The sequence below is a fragment of the Passer domesticus genome, chromosome 5 (assembly GCF_036417665.1).
Source record: "Passer domesticus isolate bPasDom1 chromosome 5, bPasDom1.hap1, whole genome shotgun sequence".
Taxonomy (NCBI): Eukaryota; Metazoa; Chordata; class Aves; order Passeriformes; family Passeridae; genus Passer; species Passer domesticus.
The window spans coordinates 49700326-49716965 of record NC_087478.1 but is presented as its reverse complement, the minus strand read 5'-3'; the positions used below and the strand labels follow the sequence as shown (position 1 = coordinate 49716965).

The 16640-nt window shown below is 41.5% G+C and overlaps 1 protein-coding gene across 1 annotated transcript in view; it reads right to left on the bottom strand.

Annotated features, from left to right (window-relative positions):
- MYH9 (myosin heavy chain 9) overlaps positions 1–16130 on the bottom strand; it is a 70029-nt gene extending 53899 nt beyond the window's left edge. The window contains exons 1-2 of the mRNA XM_064420353.1: positions 15981–16130; positions 162–514 (exon numbers count right to left, since the gene is read on the bottom strand). Coding sequence (XP_064276423.1) covers positions 162–494 — 333 coding nt within the window. The 5' untranslated portion in view covers positions 495–514; positions 15981–16130. The remainder of the gene's footprint in view (positions 1–161; positions 515–15980) is intronic.
- Positions 16131–16640: the final 510 nt, after the last annotated feature.

Below are 16640 nucleotides of genomic sequence, written 5' to 3'. Positions count from 1 at the left end.
TAGTGAAAAAATTTTAAGTAGAGGGAAGAAGGTAAGTCACATGAGGAGTTGTATATAGGGGCAATGAAAGGCTAACATACACATTTAGGAGCAAAGCAATTACATTAAGTTCACACACTTTGCAATCAGGAACTCCTACCCCAGCAGACAAAATTACTTACATAGATCAGTCCTGAGTAGTATCTCTCCTTCAAGTTGTGAAGCACAGAAGCTTCATTCAGGCACGTCAGCTCTGCCATGTCTTCTACTTTAGAGAATTTGGGGGGGTTCATCTTCTGGATGTCATCCTTATTTACTTTCACTTTCTTTCCATTCTCTGCCAGTTCCACGATGGCTTCATCTCCTACCTCTTCCTTCAGGCTAGCTGCCTCAAAGCCATTCTTCTCTGAGGGAACCCATACCAGCTTCTTAGCTGCCCAGTCAGCCTGAGTCAGGGGGTTATTGATGATGTTTTTGTCCACATAAAGGTACTTATCTGCGTCCCTTTGCGACATTGTGGTTTACAGCTGGGGACCTGTGAAGAGAGGATGAAGCAAAGAAAAAGGTTATTTTTAAAGCCTCAAATTGCCTTGCAACTTCTCAGAGGCAGACAGGCACATGCTAAGTACTCTGAATCCCTGGTCATTAGAGCATGCCTCTCCCTCCTTTAATTTCATGTTAGTAAGCACTGCTAAAGTTGTCAAACTTCCAATAAGGCCAAGGTTTTGCTTGCCAAGAGTATGAAAAAAACCAAACTAGCAAGCAGTTTATAAAAAACCCCAAAACCTACAACAAAACACTGTCCGTTAAGCATTTGGAAGCCATTATTTGGCAGAAAAGAGGAAGCACATTAAAGTGGCAAGCAACAAATGATTTGTGCCAACCCTCATAGCATCAGACACTATGTCAGTAACATTCAGGTCAATATTAACCCTTCACTGCTCTATTGGTAGAGATATTGGCTCAGAAATAAAATCATAAATGTGTAATCAACACTTTTACTTTGTATCTCATTACTCTGACAAGCTATACATCAAAAAAAACTTCTCAGAAATGTCAACTACCAGCCTAAAATGCGAGGTGTGCTTTGCTTCTAAAAGATAGCAGCAATTTGCAGAGACCAGTTAAGACTGATATTAGATACTTTCCATCACCAGTTTAGCAGTAATACCCAGCCCACCAGTTTATATAATTTTTTTCACTAGATAATGTTCAGTAGCAAAATATCTCCAAGATAGTTACAGAAAAAAATCAGGAAATTTTACAGGCAAATATCTTCTAATAACATCCTTCTATGAAGCTGTGGTCAGATAGAGGCAAGAATTTCATCCCTACAAAAGGGAGACTTAGGCTGTATACTTGAAAAATGGCACCCCAGATTTAGTGCTTCATCAAAACCAGAACACTACCGCCAGGGATTTTCCAGTTTATAAGGCAGCAATTTTATTAGTGCCATTCAGAAGTCCTTTCAATCAGAAAAGGACTGCATGCGTCAAGGCTCATTAACCATGTAACAGCAGCCTCTTTACAAGATCCCATAAACATTACTTCTCGAATTCTTCCTCACAAAGATACCAGTGTCCTCAATATATGTTTCTCATAGCTTGAATAGAAACTAGAGCTCTTTACCACCTAAAGAACAGGAAATGAAAATATGAGTACTTATGTCCTAGAAGGCTATCAGGAGCTATATGGATAGCTTCTCTACAGAATTCATATTTACAAACCAGCAGGCAAATCAAGTACACGAAGTCTGACTACGCACACTGCAGACAAAAAAGTACTGAAAGCAGGACAGAAGCAGCTCAATTCCCAAAACATGCATGAGAGCAACAATAGATGTAGAGTCCCAGCATTAGCAAACTGTGAATGAAGCCAGAAAAACATCAGCCATAATAATGATGGGCGCCAATGCCCCACCAGTCATTTGTAAGCGTGTAGGGAAATTCCTTTCAACAAATGTATCACTCTAAGTGGTATGTAACTTTGTGCCAGAGACTGTATGGATAGCTGTATATTCACAGTCAAAAATTCTTCAGCAAAGAAAGAGAAAATCACTCTATAAATAATCACTTCTTTAGCTTGAGTTTAAAATCTTTGTCTTAAGCCTTACAGGATATGCCAAGCAGCTATTCCACACCTGACCTCATCTTTCCTTCCCCACGGTCACTGACACTTCCACCTCAACCACAATGGTGATTCTCAGCAGAGCAACTCCTCCTTTTCATATTATTCCTGAAAACTAGATTTTAGTGGATACACGACAAAGATTTGTTGTAAAGATAAGACGCAGCAGTCTGGAGGCTGCCATAAGAAACTTGAGCTGTCAGGAGAGCTCCAAGACCATCCCATAACAGCAAGCCTGACAGAGTATATAGCAAATAAAGACCAACAATTCAACAAAAAATATTAGGTTTTCATGACACTGCAGAGTATCATCTGCAGGTTGTGATCAAGGGGTTAAAAAAAGGGAGTGGAAGGAAAGAGGGGAAAAAGAAAAAATAAGAAATAAATATTCAATTGTGTTCAGAGTTGTATCAGGTTTGGCAAAGCAACAGCTGTGCTCTACCCTCCATTACACAGCTTCCTGCCTATGCACTCCCAGAATGTAACCAGTTGCCTTTTTTGGCTATAATCAGGCAGGACAGAGGCACTATGCTTCAGCTAAATTCAGTTTCATCATTTCCTGAGGAATCCAAAGTAACCAGCCATCTGAAGTGTCCTACATTACACTGAAACACGGTCCTCACTTCCTCGCTGCTAGAGTACACGCATGCATTCAGAACATCTTAAGATACAATCTAGGATAAAGACTAATTCTTTTTTGGCTAAGGAGTAGGTAAGACCACAAGAAATCTTTCAAAGGGTATCCCCGGTCAGTCCTAGATCTGAAGAGAACTAAGGAAATTAAATAATTACAGAGAAGTTAATCAAATTCCTTGCAGCAAGAGAACCCCAAATTATCTCACATACTAAAAGAGTGCATCTTCAGCCAGTAAGAGATCATTCTAGAGCATCTATACCTTTTTATTTCCAGGGCTCAAAACAACTTTCACAGTAGGAGGAGAAATAGCCTAAAACAGCTATTCTAAAATCTCACCAAACAAGATATTCAAGATCTTTTTAATATATTAAATATATATTAATATAGTATAATCTATTGTATATATAAATACATGTATTTAATATAAGTTTTAATATTTTAAGTACTACCAAATAGTACTGAGGAGATTCCCAAAGGGTCTGCACCTCAGACTTGAAAATCTCCTTATTGCATGGCAGCAGCAGCCCTTTTATCATCACCTTAAACTAGCTCTCCTGTGCTCCAGAACAGAATCCTCACGTAGCAGAAGTAAAAGACAGAGGCTCAAGCTAAGCTAACATGGCATTAGAGCTATTCTCGAGGCTGACTTCGAACCCACAGGGCGTCTAAACTAGCAATACCACAAACCAACCATTAATTTCTCTTCTCCACAAGAACAGTACCAGAGGAATCAGATTCAGCAAGTTCCATCTCATGGACTCCTAAACTTATCTTCCTAGCTTATGCTGCATTTAACTGGGCATTTCTAAAAATCCCTTAAAGTGGTCAAGGAAGGAAGCAAGCCCTGTAAGCTCTTACAGCAGCTCACAATGAATGCAAATCATTGCTGTTTTAGGAACAAATTAGGAAGCAATTTGTTTGCCTGGTAGTTTGCATTTGGGGTGTAGATAATTATGTAGGACAAGGACATTTATCTTTACATAGCTATTGTGCAACTGCCAGATGAGAATACCGTTAACAATATTCTTTTTGATGCCTTTCTATAAGCGAGATGACCAAAGAATACAGAAGGAAGACAGACCATCCTTGTTTTGACTTTAAATGTCTCCTTCCTAGTATTGTTTCCAAAAATGACATACACTACAATCACTTCCCTGTTAACCCAGTATGTTCCCTTATTGTGGTTCACAGCAGTCTGGGGATGAGGCTGGTCAGACTTTACTTGTTTTCCATTATTTCAGGGTCCAAGAGACATTCTTTGCCATTTAACTAACTACATAATTGCCAGAAAGATGCCATACAGTCACAGATGGAGACAAAACAATCTCTACAGTCATGAATAGGATGGGACCAAGACATCAGCATGTAGTGCAACCTTAAAAATAATACCAACTGCCCTGTTGACAAACATATTTCCCAGCAGACAGATTCTTTTGAGAGGAACAAGTCAAACACTGGATTTAACTTGACATGCATTCCCTTTGAATTAGGCAGAATTACTTCAAACCCTCACTGAAATACAGTCATATGGACAGAAGTTTGCCTTAGTCTCCCGCAATTTCATAGCCTTAAGGCTTGAATTATAAGACACTTCACACACTCTCTACTTAAAGCAGCATCAAGTGCTTCCAATAAACCTAGGAACAAACACTTTATCTAGTTTGGAAAGGTCTAAAAGCTATTTCTACTGTAAGGTCCCTTTCTTTCAATTACAAGTGTTTTGCAACTGCTAAAGCACAGAACAATACCTATTTGCAATTTAATTTTCAATAACTATTTGTATTACATCCCCCATTCCTCCCAGACTTTTATTGTCAGTAGCCACAGAATTTCCTGGGAGTGAGCCACTGCTCCATTAGATAAGCTTGGGCCTTACTAAACTATGGAGCTAACAGCTGCAGTAGAGTTAGAATTCATAAGAATTCTATACTTATTTCATAAGAGCATTACTGCAAGAGTTAAAGCATCACACAAGTATTAGAGCACTGGCTGAGCAAGGAAACCCCTCCAGTCCGAGTTACCTAAACCATCATTAAAGTAGGGATCCACACACTGTTCTTTCTTGGCTTCAGCCCCTTTCCTAGCAAAGCTGCATTACTACACTAGAATTGACAGTTTTATTCACACACCATTTCATTTCCCTACTTTAATGAATTATAAGAAGTTTGTGAAGTACTGTGCTACACAGGATGCAAAATAGCCACATACATGCACTGAATCCTTGGCAATTCATGCCACCACTTCAGAACTTTGCTTTAAGACTGAGCCTGCATGAAAACAGACATAAGTGGATAATTACTGGCAGTTTTCTTCTGTTTCATATCCACCAGTAAGACACTGTTACAAATTTTCTGTGATTTCATATTAAACAATCCTCCCACACGGTTTGCCTAGTGGCCTCTCTACTTACAGTGCAAGAGGAACTACCCTAAAGGGCGACAAAAAGAATGAACAATAAATAGCAAGCATATTTAGACTAGAAGTTAATTTCTCTTTCTTTAAAGAGTTCACCTTTTAAATGCAGTTCATTAATACAACTTTGCCACCACTTTCTAAACTATCTTACCTTTAGCAGGAGGTTGCCAGAGGGTGCAATACAAGACAAAAGGCCCTTTCACAGAACAAAAGGAACGTACACCATTTCTATAGGCAAGACAAGACTTTTGCACTAGGACATTACAGCACTACTGCTCACTCATGGGCTTATTTTAGGTACAACTAAGTTGTACTCAGTGAAGAAATTTTATTATTTGTTAATACATAGCATTTAAAAAGTAATCTGAGAAACTGCTAATGATTCCAACTAAGTTTGGTCAGAAACATTCATATGATGGGAATCGTTACTAAGCTATGATCTGAACAGCTAATACTTGCATTATTCCTGCAATTCAACTATTTCATTTTCCCTAGCCAGCTGAATGCAGTTCCACAAATTAGATTTAGGAGTAGCTAGAACTAGTTTAGACTAGTTTAGACTAAACTAGTCTAAAATAGACTTTAGTGGCCAGGCTAGCTACAGTGACCATGAAGTGACAATATAGAACCCCTAACCCACCAATAAAAAACTTCCTAGAATTCCCTTGTATTCACTAAGAAACTGTTCATATCTCATTTGTTTAGGTTAGAGTGACACTTCACAGCTCCAAGTGCCAGTATATTTATGGAAAAGAAAACTGTAAAGTTTGTTAGCCCAAACTGCTCCAATTTGTAAGCAACACCTACATAAAAACCAGAGTTTAAATCACTAAGGGTGAGAAATGAATCACAAGGAGGCAGAAGGAAAGGAGAAGAAAAACTGGCAAGAAGCTGAACTGATGGACAGGTTATAGCTGCTTATTTCTCAAGTTCAGTACATTGAGACATGCCAGTGCTTGGTGCTTCAGGCTGAATGCAAGAATCACGAATTTCAGTTATCCCAGAGAGAATGTAACACCAGGAAGTACCTGAGCTCGCAATTAACACCCCCTCACAGGCAGCCCCCCACGCTCAAGGCACCGAGCTGCACTTACCCTTTGCATTCAGAATGCTGCCATGCAGACTCATTTCTTCTATTTCAGCTTTATTTGGGATTCATAATGACTGCTATTAGGCTTACTGTAGTTCCCTGCTTCCCTCTCCAGTCACAGTCTGACGCACACAATACATTGTTGAAAGATTTATTTCACAACTGGAATGCAGTTTGCTGGCAATTATTGTTGCATATTCAGTTTGACTGTAGTGCTGCCCAGACTTGCCAGCTATCCTGTTTATTACTGTAAATTAAACTCAAGGTAGAGCACTAAAGTGCCCTCTCTGTATGTGGGGCTCTAAGAACCTAGAGGGGGGAGTCTAATTATCAAATGCGTAAGGGATGCTTCTATTGCACAGAAGTGACCTACTGGCCAGACTATAGGTAAGACAAAAGAAAGAAACTAAAGGCACTTCTGCATCTTCCAAGTGGCCTAAAGGTACCCAACATACATCCTCAGAAAAGTGAGCATGGAATAAATGTTTCTTCATGTCCAGCCCTCTTCCTCAGCTGCCAAGCACCACCCTGGTATGTGTGAAGCAGCACTTGCACATATGCTACTGTAACAGCTGACAGAGGGGGTTTGCTCTGGCAGCTGGGACTGCCCATGGTAAAATGCAAAGGCCACAAAGCCACGTACAAGCAAGACACATGTCACTTAATAGTCACCTTTTCTCTCCACTGGCTTCAAATACAGCAGGACTGTGAGAACAGTCCTACAAGCACAGCACACGTGCATTTAGCAAATAGTAATGCCAATCTGAAGAGGCTACTTTTGGGTACCAAAGAGTGAAAACAGGATAATGCAGGCTTCACCACGGGCTACAGAAGCACAGGAACAATCTTGGGCAACCACACTGCATGCAGTAATTAACCACTCTAGGTTACAGGCAAATAAAGCCAGGCATAGCTTCCCTAAGTTAATGCTAGGGAGGGTATGCTTGCCTCTATTTTAATTGCACCTTATGAGTTCAGGGAGACATAAAGACTACTACACCACCATGTAGATGGCACCAATACAGTTAATCAGCTCTATGAAGCCTGTGCATGCTGTTTAAACACACCAAACACTGATTTAGGGAGGGGGAGGGTAGCCTTCTGTTGATTTCAAGTCCAGTCTTTAGCATGACAAAGCTAGGCTGGCTGCCACCCAACCCCATTCACTTTGAATAAATATTCAAAGTTTACAATCCTGCATAATACACTTTCTGCAACTGTTGTTTCTCATTAGTGGAGTACAGTACATGCCTTCTCAGCAGAGGAGAGAATTCCTCTTACAGAGACAGTGTGCCCACAAGGAAAACATTCCAGGGGGAGAACACATTCTTCGTGACCACTCAGCAAAGTAATCCCACTTAAGGAGACAGCTGTAGTTCAGAAAATTGCAGCCCATCCCTGCTGTTCAAGCTGTTTTGCTGGAAGACTTGTTTTCAGGAGGCATAATGGCCCGGGTAAGTTCTGATCAGGCATGCAGAGTTCCCTACGGACATTGCATGAGAGGGGGAAAGCGCTTAGGAAGTTTTAACCTTTGTTACCTCGGGGTCACTTTTCATTCCTTCCCTAATATTCTGATTTAAGGCTAAAAAGGGATCTGCCAAGAACTCTGAGGCACTGTGTAAGGTAACTCTACATACGTCAATTAGCACTCCCTGTCATCTTTGTCGATGCCGGGTTTCAATTCACTGCAAGAGCGAACAAGGAATAAAACAATTACACCTGAATAGAGAGACAAAAAATACAGTGCTGGTTCATCCTTTTAGATGCAAGTATTTAGCATTTACCTGGCCAAGATAAAGTCATCTTACAGGAACAATTACTCTTGCTAACATTAACTGACAAATTGCTTTGATCTCAGCATCAATATTACGAATCATCTTCCAGCTCATAAAGAACAAAGCATCAGTGTAAATATGTCCAGTAAATAATTTTTTAAATTATTATTTTTACTTTGCAGCAGAGGTTTCTCTAAACACTTTCAGATCAACCTACTGTGCCAAACTAAGACTGTGTACAAGCAGCCTCCTGCTACATCTCATATTTTTATTCTTGTTTCAAATCATTCTGCTGCACATTTACAGCAGTTATGGGAATGGCAGGCAAAATCCTGACACAGAGAAGTGTACTGCCTCTACAGGGTCCAAGTTGGATTCTCAACCCTTCCAGCAACCCTTCCAGCAAGAAGACCTATATCTCTGTTTATGACAGTGATGTCTGAGGTAGAGGTCTGAAGAACGACTTTTTCTGGACATGAGAACACAGCAACTCTTACACAAAGAAGAAAAATCTACATAGCCTTTATGTTCCAGGATGTATAAGGAAGCCAGATTGAAAGTATTTATGTTTTTTTAAATTTTTATTTGTATTATATTTATATTTGGTTTATAAATACTTAACCTCATAAATATAATGTTCAAGATAGTCTGAAAATCCAAATTGTGGCGTTTCCCTATTGCATACAAGGTCTGGCACAGCCTCTTAGCTATCCGTTATAAGCATTGTTCTACAGAAAGCTTGTGGTGCGGTAGAGCACATGAGGAACATTCAAGTTTGTCTTCTGGTTAGCTTGCTCCCCCCCTGACCTGTGCTTTCTTCTCTCATTGGCAAATATATCAGCCTTTAAAAAGGAACAGCATTAGGCATCGCTAACTTTAGAATTCACCCAACCGTGCCCTCCTGTCTGGAGCTCCTGAAACACTGATTTTTGTGTTAGAGGAGAAGAAAGGACTCATCTTTCAATCTCAAATCGGTAAAAGCAAGGACACTTGAAGTAAGGACTTAGTCTAGACTATTACAATCATGGCTATATGGCATAGACAATTTTATATATTCTGGCAATACAAGAAAATACTTTTTTGGAAAAAAAAGAAAATTATCTCCTTTTGACAGGTGACTGATATGACATTCCATGGTTCCCATACAAGGAAACAAATATAATTTGAAACTTTCCAATAAAGTTCTGCTTCCTGCCCTAAAAGGATAAAAAACAACATAAGGAAACACTGACCACAGAGTAGCCAAACTGTTTCATGTTTCCACCATTCCACTACCACATACACAGCAGGGCTGTGGTGCTGAGGCACAGAACAGGCTGCCCAGAGAAGCAGTGGATGCCCCATCCCTGCAAGTGTTCAAGGCCAGGTTGGATGGGGCTCTGAGCAACCTGGCCTAGTGAAAGGTGTCCCTCGTGGCAGGGGATTGGAACAAAATTATCTTTAAGGTCCTTTCCAACCCAAACCACCCTGTGACCCTTCTAATATTCTTCTCCTTGTCTACATGAAGAAGAGCTGAACCACAACTGCAGCTGTACTTTTTCCTGACAGAATTAGCAATAATACAGCATGGTGATACTTATCACTTAAGTCTACATCGAGTTTTTTGAGCACTAAAGAACTAAAATTTATTTATACAGTTCTGCCCATTAGGAAAAAGATTAGGATTTGCCTCATAAAAGATTACCTCCCACCATGTGCAAGAAGAAGATAAACTGATTTTGCACATGTATATGTCAGTGATACACGGGCAATGCAGATAGCTTTTAGAAGTTACATTAATTTGCCTAATAAATTGGCAATCCTTATTTTATGACTAATACATCTTTCTCATCACATTTGTGTGTTCTCATTTTACTTTTCCCATCATATATTGCATTAAACTTGGAAAGGGCCATTAAACCAATTCACAATAATTTACTGTGTAATGAAATGTCACAGACTTTAGTGTCTGCTGTAAAGATTCATATTGCAACATAAACCAGTTCGCTCAGCTTTTATTGCCTGGGTTAAGTCACAAATCTTAAGGCACAATTTAGAGAGATTTTGTGCTTGTAGAGAAATCTTATTTGGTATTTATGCTCCTGTAAGAAAGAAGATTTACTTGGTCAGTAAGCAAACACATCCACTTGAAACACAACAGTTTCAAGTATCCAATTATTTAACTATTTTAGGTAGTCTACTGTATATCTGCATCCATATTTCCATTCACGTAAACAATTCTGAGAAGTCTGAATACATTACACTTGATATCAGAAAGGAATAAAAATCATTTCTATCCCCGAACAATGGAAAAAAGTGACGTCTGAACCACAACTGTGAAGAACAGGATATATGTAAGTGGCATTCTGCTAAAAAAATAAAATTCCACTAATACAAAAGAAATATTTCTTAGACTACTTCATATGCATTTACAAGCAAGAAGTAAAATTGTTTTCTGGACAGTTACCACAATGAGGAATTTACAAATTAAATTGCTGTTGTTTCTGGTTATCTTCATCTCAAATCCTCCCCTTCTGACCTGTTTCACTCACTAACTAATAAACACACAACTATTCAACCTCACAACCACCCAAAAAACCCAAAGCAAAATGTCAATACCTTCCTCTACGTTTTAAACTATGACTGATATAGCCAAAACAGAAGACTGAGAGTATTTTGTTTCATCTACATTTAAAGAAAAGGTGAAAAAATCAATTTACCTTATAAACCAACTAGTTTCAAGTCCTTAGCCAGGAACATTCTAATCCAGTTAACTGGTTTAATTTCAGATTTACACTCAATATTTCTTGTGAAATTCTTTCAGCTAAACACCCTATATCTGTTCAAATATGTCTAAATCCTAAGATAAGGTTTATTTTTCTTAAATTGATAGTGCATCAATGGAAATTACTTTGTTCACACATTTCAAAATAACTGATTTTATCAATTCTAGCACAGAAAGATTGGAATCTGTGCACCAAATGGCAAAGAGACCTACATGTAACAGTCCCTGTCAAAAAGAACTTACTAACAATTGACCTACAAACTGATACTACAGTTCTGTAAAGTCAGTCACATTTGGACAAAAACAGAAGCAACTAAATTTTTAATTGAAATTTGGCTGTAGGTTTCCTTTTTTTTTTTTTTCTTGAACATTTAAAACAATTCTGTTACTAAAACTAACTGGGTTGATTGTTGACCATAACCAACTTCAACCAAAGTCAAACCTACTGCACCTCCAAGGTTGTGTAAAAGAGTCTAAATTCAAATGAACTGGTCAAATCTTGAGCTTAAAAGAACAACACAGGTGAATGTACTCTCATCACTACAAACAATAAAAAGCAAAGTAAACTATTACAAGAGCGTGCTTTAAGTCTTAGATTTTAAACAGGAAGCTACCCAGCAGGAAAAAAAAACCCTCTGACTGCACACAACTGACAAAATAGAGCTGTAAAATTTCTCTAAACCTTTTTTTTCTTACAAGTCTGAACGCCCACTTTGCTTTCACGCAAATCAGAACTCCAGTCTGTGCAGAGGCATATATCACAATGGATTTCCTGCCGAGACTCATTAAAATGGTAGCTCTTGATGAATGGAAGTATTCATCAGTTAAGAAGACTTCATGATACCGATTTTCAAGTTAAGTTTCCCTTTACATATTAATTATTAGCCTGAGTTTACTGAAGTTGCTTACCCATGTGGTTTTATTTACTGCTCTCAGTAAAGTCGGCATACATTCATTAGAAGAAATTTAAATTTCTAGTCATGAAGACAAGCAGAATCCAAACCCTATGAACAAAACTCTACAGGCATAAATTTCATAAATAGGTCATGAAGTCAAGACACAGCATACAGCATTACATTTCATTATACCTCTCTGCAACCAGCAGCAATACATTTGTAATACTTCTGCAAGAAATAATTTAGAGTAGACAAAGTATGCCAGATCAATTTTCCAGTTTCCCTTTCACTGTGGTTAAAAAGGACATGACTTAGCAGTACTAGCTCCAGCAGTATCACACAACAAAATCCATCACAGCTCCATCACCAGAACACTGCAGACACTAGTGGTTCTCCAGACTCTTTAGGATGCTCAGAAAGGCAACATATTGTGATGAACAGTAACAGGCCAAGGGACCACTAATTGAAAATTGAGATAAGCCATTGCACTGAACACAACTGGGCTGCAGTGAGGTCAGAAACTGTTAAACCACTACAGTGGCCTAGGACTACAAGACAAATCGGTGTTGAGATTATTATTTCAAGTACTCTGAACAAGTTCTCACAGCCACTGAAGAGAAAAGCGAAGCGGATAAACCATAATTAAGACGAACTTGTAAATTGATGCATTTCATTTAGTTGGACAACACCCATTTGCATTAGCTTGCAGGGCAGAAGTTGCATTTGTGTTTTTGCTTCAGCATACTCTGTTAAAATCAGGTTGCTAGTTTCCATCTCTTTCTACACTAGAAAACTCAATTAGAACCATGGTGTGGTTAAACTGAAAAGAAATTTAAGGTACAAGGTCACCGAGCCACCATTAAGTTAGAGCAACTGCCAGCAAAAACAATGCTGCTGTAGGCAATCCTCTGCTATTACAGTTTTGTTCCAACCCACAGAAGACTTAATGTCAGGCACACAATTTCTCTACTTAACATGCAAACAGCTCTGCCTCAATTATAAACTAAGAAAGCAAAGAGTAACGAGATATTTACACAAGAAATCAAAGAAAAAAATTTATGTTAAAGGGCATTGAGTGCACTATTAAGTCAAACAAACAAAAATACATTACATCATATACTGAGGATTAAGGTTTTGGACACCTTTTAGTAGACATGCACACTAATTATGAGCCCCTAAAATGCACTTTAGTCATCAGTTAGTTTCAGCATATTACCCAATAACCCAAAGCTACCACACAAAAAAGGAGATGTACTGTGGGGGATAACACAACCTTAGCTTTGACTTCCCCTTTCAGTAAACCTTGCATTAACTAGATGAGTTCCTGCACCTCCCATGGGCCCACTTATAATCTCACCCTATTACAGTCACACTAATCCATAAGCAACATCAATCTGGGCAAGACACAGGCCTAGGGATGGGGTGGAAGACTGAGAAGAATCAGCTCAGAAATCACAATACTTCTGACAAGCGTCCTGTCTCCTTTGTTCTGGACATTAACAGAACCAAATCTGAAATTTGGATAGAGACAGACCAATCTCCCCGTACAACTGCAGTGTATTTTCACAAAGCCAGTAGTACCTGCCCGTGAATAGCCTGACACACGACCAGCCCATGAATTATTACTTGAAAACAGTCAGTACATTATTTTTAAAGCCCTTCCAAGATAACAATAGTTCTTGCTTTCAAGATAGTTGGTTGAAGTGGTAAATGCAAGGCTCGCATTTGTAGCAGATACATTTGCAGTGCTAAGTAATGTTGCAAAGAGACTTGAGCACCTGTGGCATCCAACTGCAAGGCAGTTTTCAACTTGAAGTGAGTATTAGAGCTACAACCAGCTACACAGCTTGAACACTCTCCAACATTTCGCATAATACCTAAATAACATACTAGAGAACAAACATTATTTTAGCTTCCTAAGTGAGAGATTTTTCTGTTCTCTTTCTTATGATTTTACTGGACAAGGTTTTTATTTTCATTATTATTATTTTTACTTTTTCATTAGATTCATTTAAAAGATTATGGTGTAGCTCTCACAAGCTATTTGTCTTCTTAAAACATTCTGAAACACATCAAAATCTACCCAGAGGAAATAATGAAAAAAATCTTATTCTTTATCTCTTGAGATGAAATTATCATCTGGCAACTTTTTTTCTTACAAGACTAACTTGAAAGAAAAAGAAACAAAGAAACAATTAAAAAACCAACCCAGGACCATGGTGGAAATAGCCTAACAATCTATGTAAAGGCCATTAAGAGGACTTCAGTTTCTCCACTCATTCTTTTGGGGCAGACAGAACCTGACTATTAAGTCTTCCTGTTTATACAGAAACAGACACAGGCTACTCAGCAGCACAAGCTCTTCTCCAGAGGTCACAAACACTTCTCCACAGGTCTTCCAAAGTCAGACCTTGGCTATGTAAGTCGAGCGTCCAAGAGATAACACCAGATTCCAAAAGGAACCACGTCACTCACCAGCTTGGTACCAGTCACACTCACTTTGACGTTTCAGGTCAGTAAAGAAGCTCAGATCCCCATTTTTACCCACTACTACCTATTTTGCTTCTGCTTTAGTGTTATAGAAAATTTTGCCTGTCCACCTCCATAAAGACAGTGCACACACTATGAATAACTGCTATAAACAGAACTATCAAGAAGTTGAACACATAAATTTCAGCAGTTCCACCTGATATGGAGCATCACAGAACAGCTGGATTATTTCCTTGTAGTTATTTTCACAAGGTCAGATTAGTATGAAGTCTTGTGTTTATACAGTTTGGGAAATTGTGATTAACAACTTCAAAACCCTTCTGTGCCACTTACATTTATCAATTGCTTTCCCCTCATTACAACTTTCTAGTTAATAAAAATATTTGTTTACCCCATTGAAACCTTGTGAGAGCACTAGAGATGCAGACAGTGCATCTATGAGTCAATAAATGTCTGCACCATGATTTTTGCTGCCATTTTTGCTGGAATGCCATCGATAAGTGAACTTAGTCACATCATGACCTAGTGACTAATTTCAAAGGCATTTTACAAAGGCAGCAACTGATTAGAGGGTTGTTACTTTGGAGTTAAAACTTTACCATACCCAGCCTTATGAATAGGAGATGTATACAAGAGTCAAGAATGTGTAATTTAATCTCTCAATCCACGGTTCAACAGTCTCCATGTAAGCTACCTTATACTTCCTTACAGCAGGCAAATTATAAATGGACCTTGGCCTGCAGACTACTGCAGTATCTTTACAAGTTTGAAGCATATTTTTTTAATGCATTGTTTGAGAGATTACTCTGTTTTGGAAGACCTGCCCAGTTATAAAAAAGATTAGGTTCTTAGTCCACTCTGATGGAGTGTGGCTCAGGACATCGTGACAGGATATGGCAGAAAAACCTACACAAGAAAAAAGATCAGGAGCACAAACAGTGCTTCGAGAGGAAAAAAAAAAAAGAAGGAAAGGAATTGTAAGAAGGAAAAGAAAGTGGAATTGAAGAGTCACTGCATGCAGAGTTTGCTGACCAATGCAGTTTACTTCTGAAAAATCCCCCTTTATTACCAGAAGCGCGTTATTCTTTTAAAACTCATTTCACCCTGCGTTTAGGCAAATTAGGAGCAATTCTCATTAAACTTCCTGGGCAGGCACCACGCTCGGGGGCTATGAAACTTGTTACCTTCCACACCTACCGAGGACAAGCCGGTAAAGACACCACTCAAAGCCGGAGAACTTTTACTACTCGGTTGGAGGTGATGCCTGAAAGCACAAGCTATCTGCAAGAGCTCCCAGTGCAAGCTTCATCTTGCCCTGTCACTCCCTCCTCCCTCCCTCCCTCCCTCCCTCTCTCCTGGCCCGAGCCGAACGAGGAAGTGGAGCCGGGCGGGCGGGCGGAAGCCAAGCCCATGGCGGTGTCTGCAGGAGGGCTGTCAGCCCTGACAGCTGCCCGGCGGCCCCTGCCCGCTGCCCCCGCGGCCCGGGCAGCGGAGGGGAGGAGGGAGGGCCAGGAGCCGGCCCCGGCGGCCAAGAGCGCCGAGCACCCACCCCACCTGCGGGGGCCGGTCCCGGGGCGTGCGGGAGCGCAGCGGCAACTCCGCGGGCACGCACGGCCCCGGAGCACGGGGGGACACGGGAGCACACGGCACGGCAGCTCCCGCGGGGACGGAGCGGCGGGACAGCGGCAGCCTTCTCGCCCGGCCGGACAAAGAGGCGCCAAACCCGGCGAGGGAGAGAGGAAAGCGCGGCGCCAGGGGGGACAAACCGGAGCCACCCGCGCCCACCGCCCCGCCCGACCGGCTTCACCTGAGCCCGGCGACGGTGGAGGGAAGGAAACGCCGCGGCGGCGGCTGCGCTCCTCACGGCAAGAGTGCGGCGTCCTCCGGCTGCGGCTCCTCCCGCGGCACCGCGACCGCCGCTCGCTCACCGGCTCTGCTGAGCCGCCCGCCCGCCCGGGCGGGGCCGCCCCGCCCCCGGCGCCGCCGCCCGCCAATGGCGGCGCCGCTCCCGAAGATTGACGGCCACGACGACCAATCAGAGCGGCAGAGGTGTGCGGAGGCTGAGGAAGCCGTTGAGCCGTTAGCAACGCCCGTGCGCCCCGCCCGGCCCCGCCCAGCTCAGCACCGGGGCCGCTCGGGCGGGGAGCGCCGGCGGCGGCGGCTGCGGAGTTTCGGGGGCACCGAGAGCTCCACCCCGCCGGCCGCGGGTCGGGTAGGGCTCCCCCGCTCGATCCGCTCGGGTTGAGCCCGGCCGAGCCGCCCCCACAACGCCCCACGGCGCGGCAGCCCCACAATGCCCCGCGCCGGCCTTTGGTGCTCCCGAGGGCAGCGGGTGCGGCCGGGAGCGGGAGCGGGGCTCTGTGGGGCTCCCGAGGCCGCGCCAGAACTCCCCCGAGATCGGGGCTGGGGCTGGGGGTGTCCCGGCCAAGGGGTTCCCACTGAGCCTTGTTGTAGTGCCAAATACCGG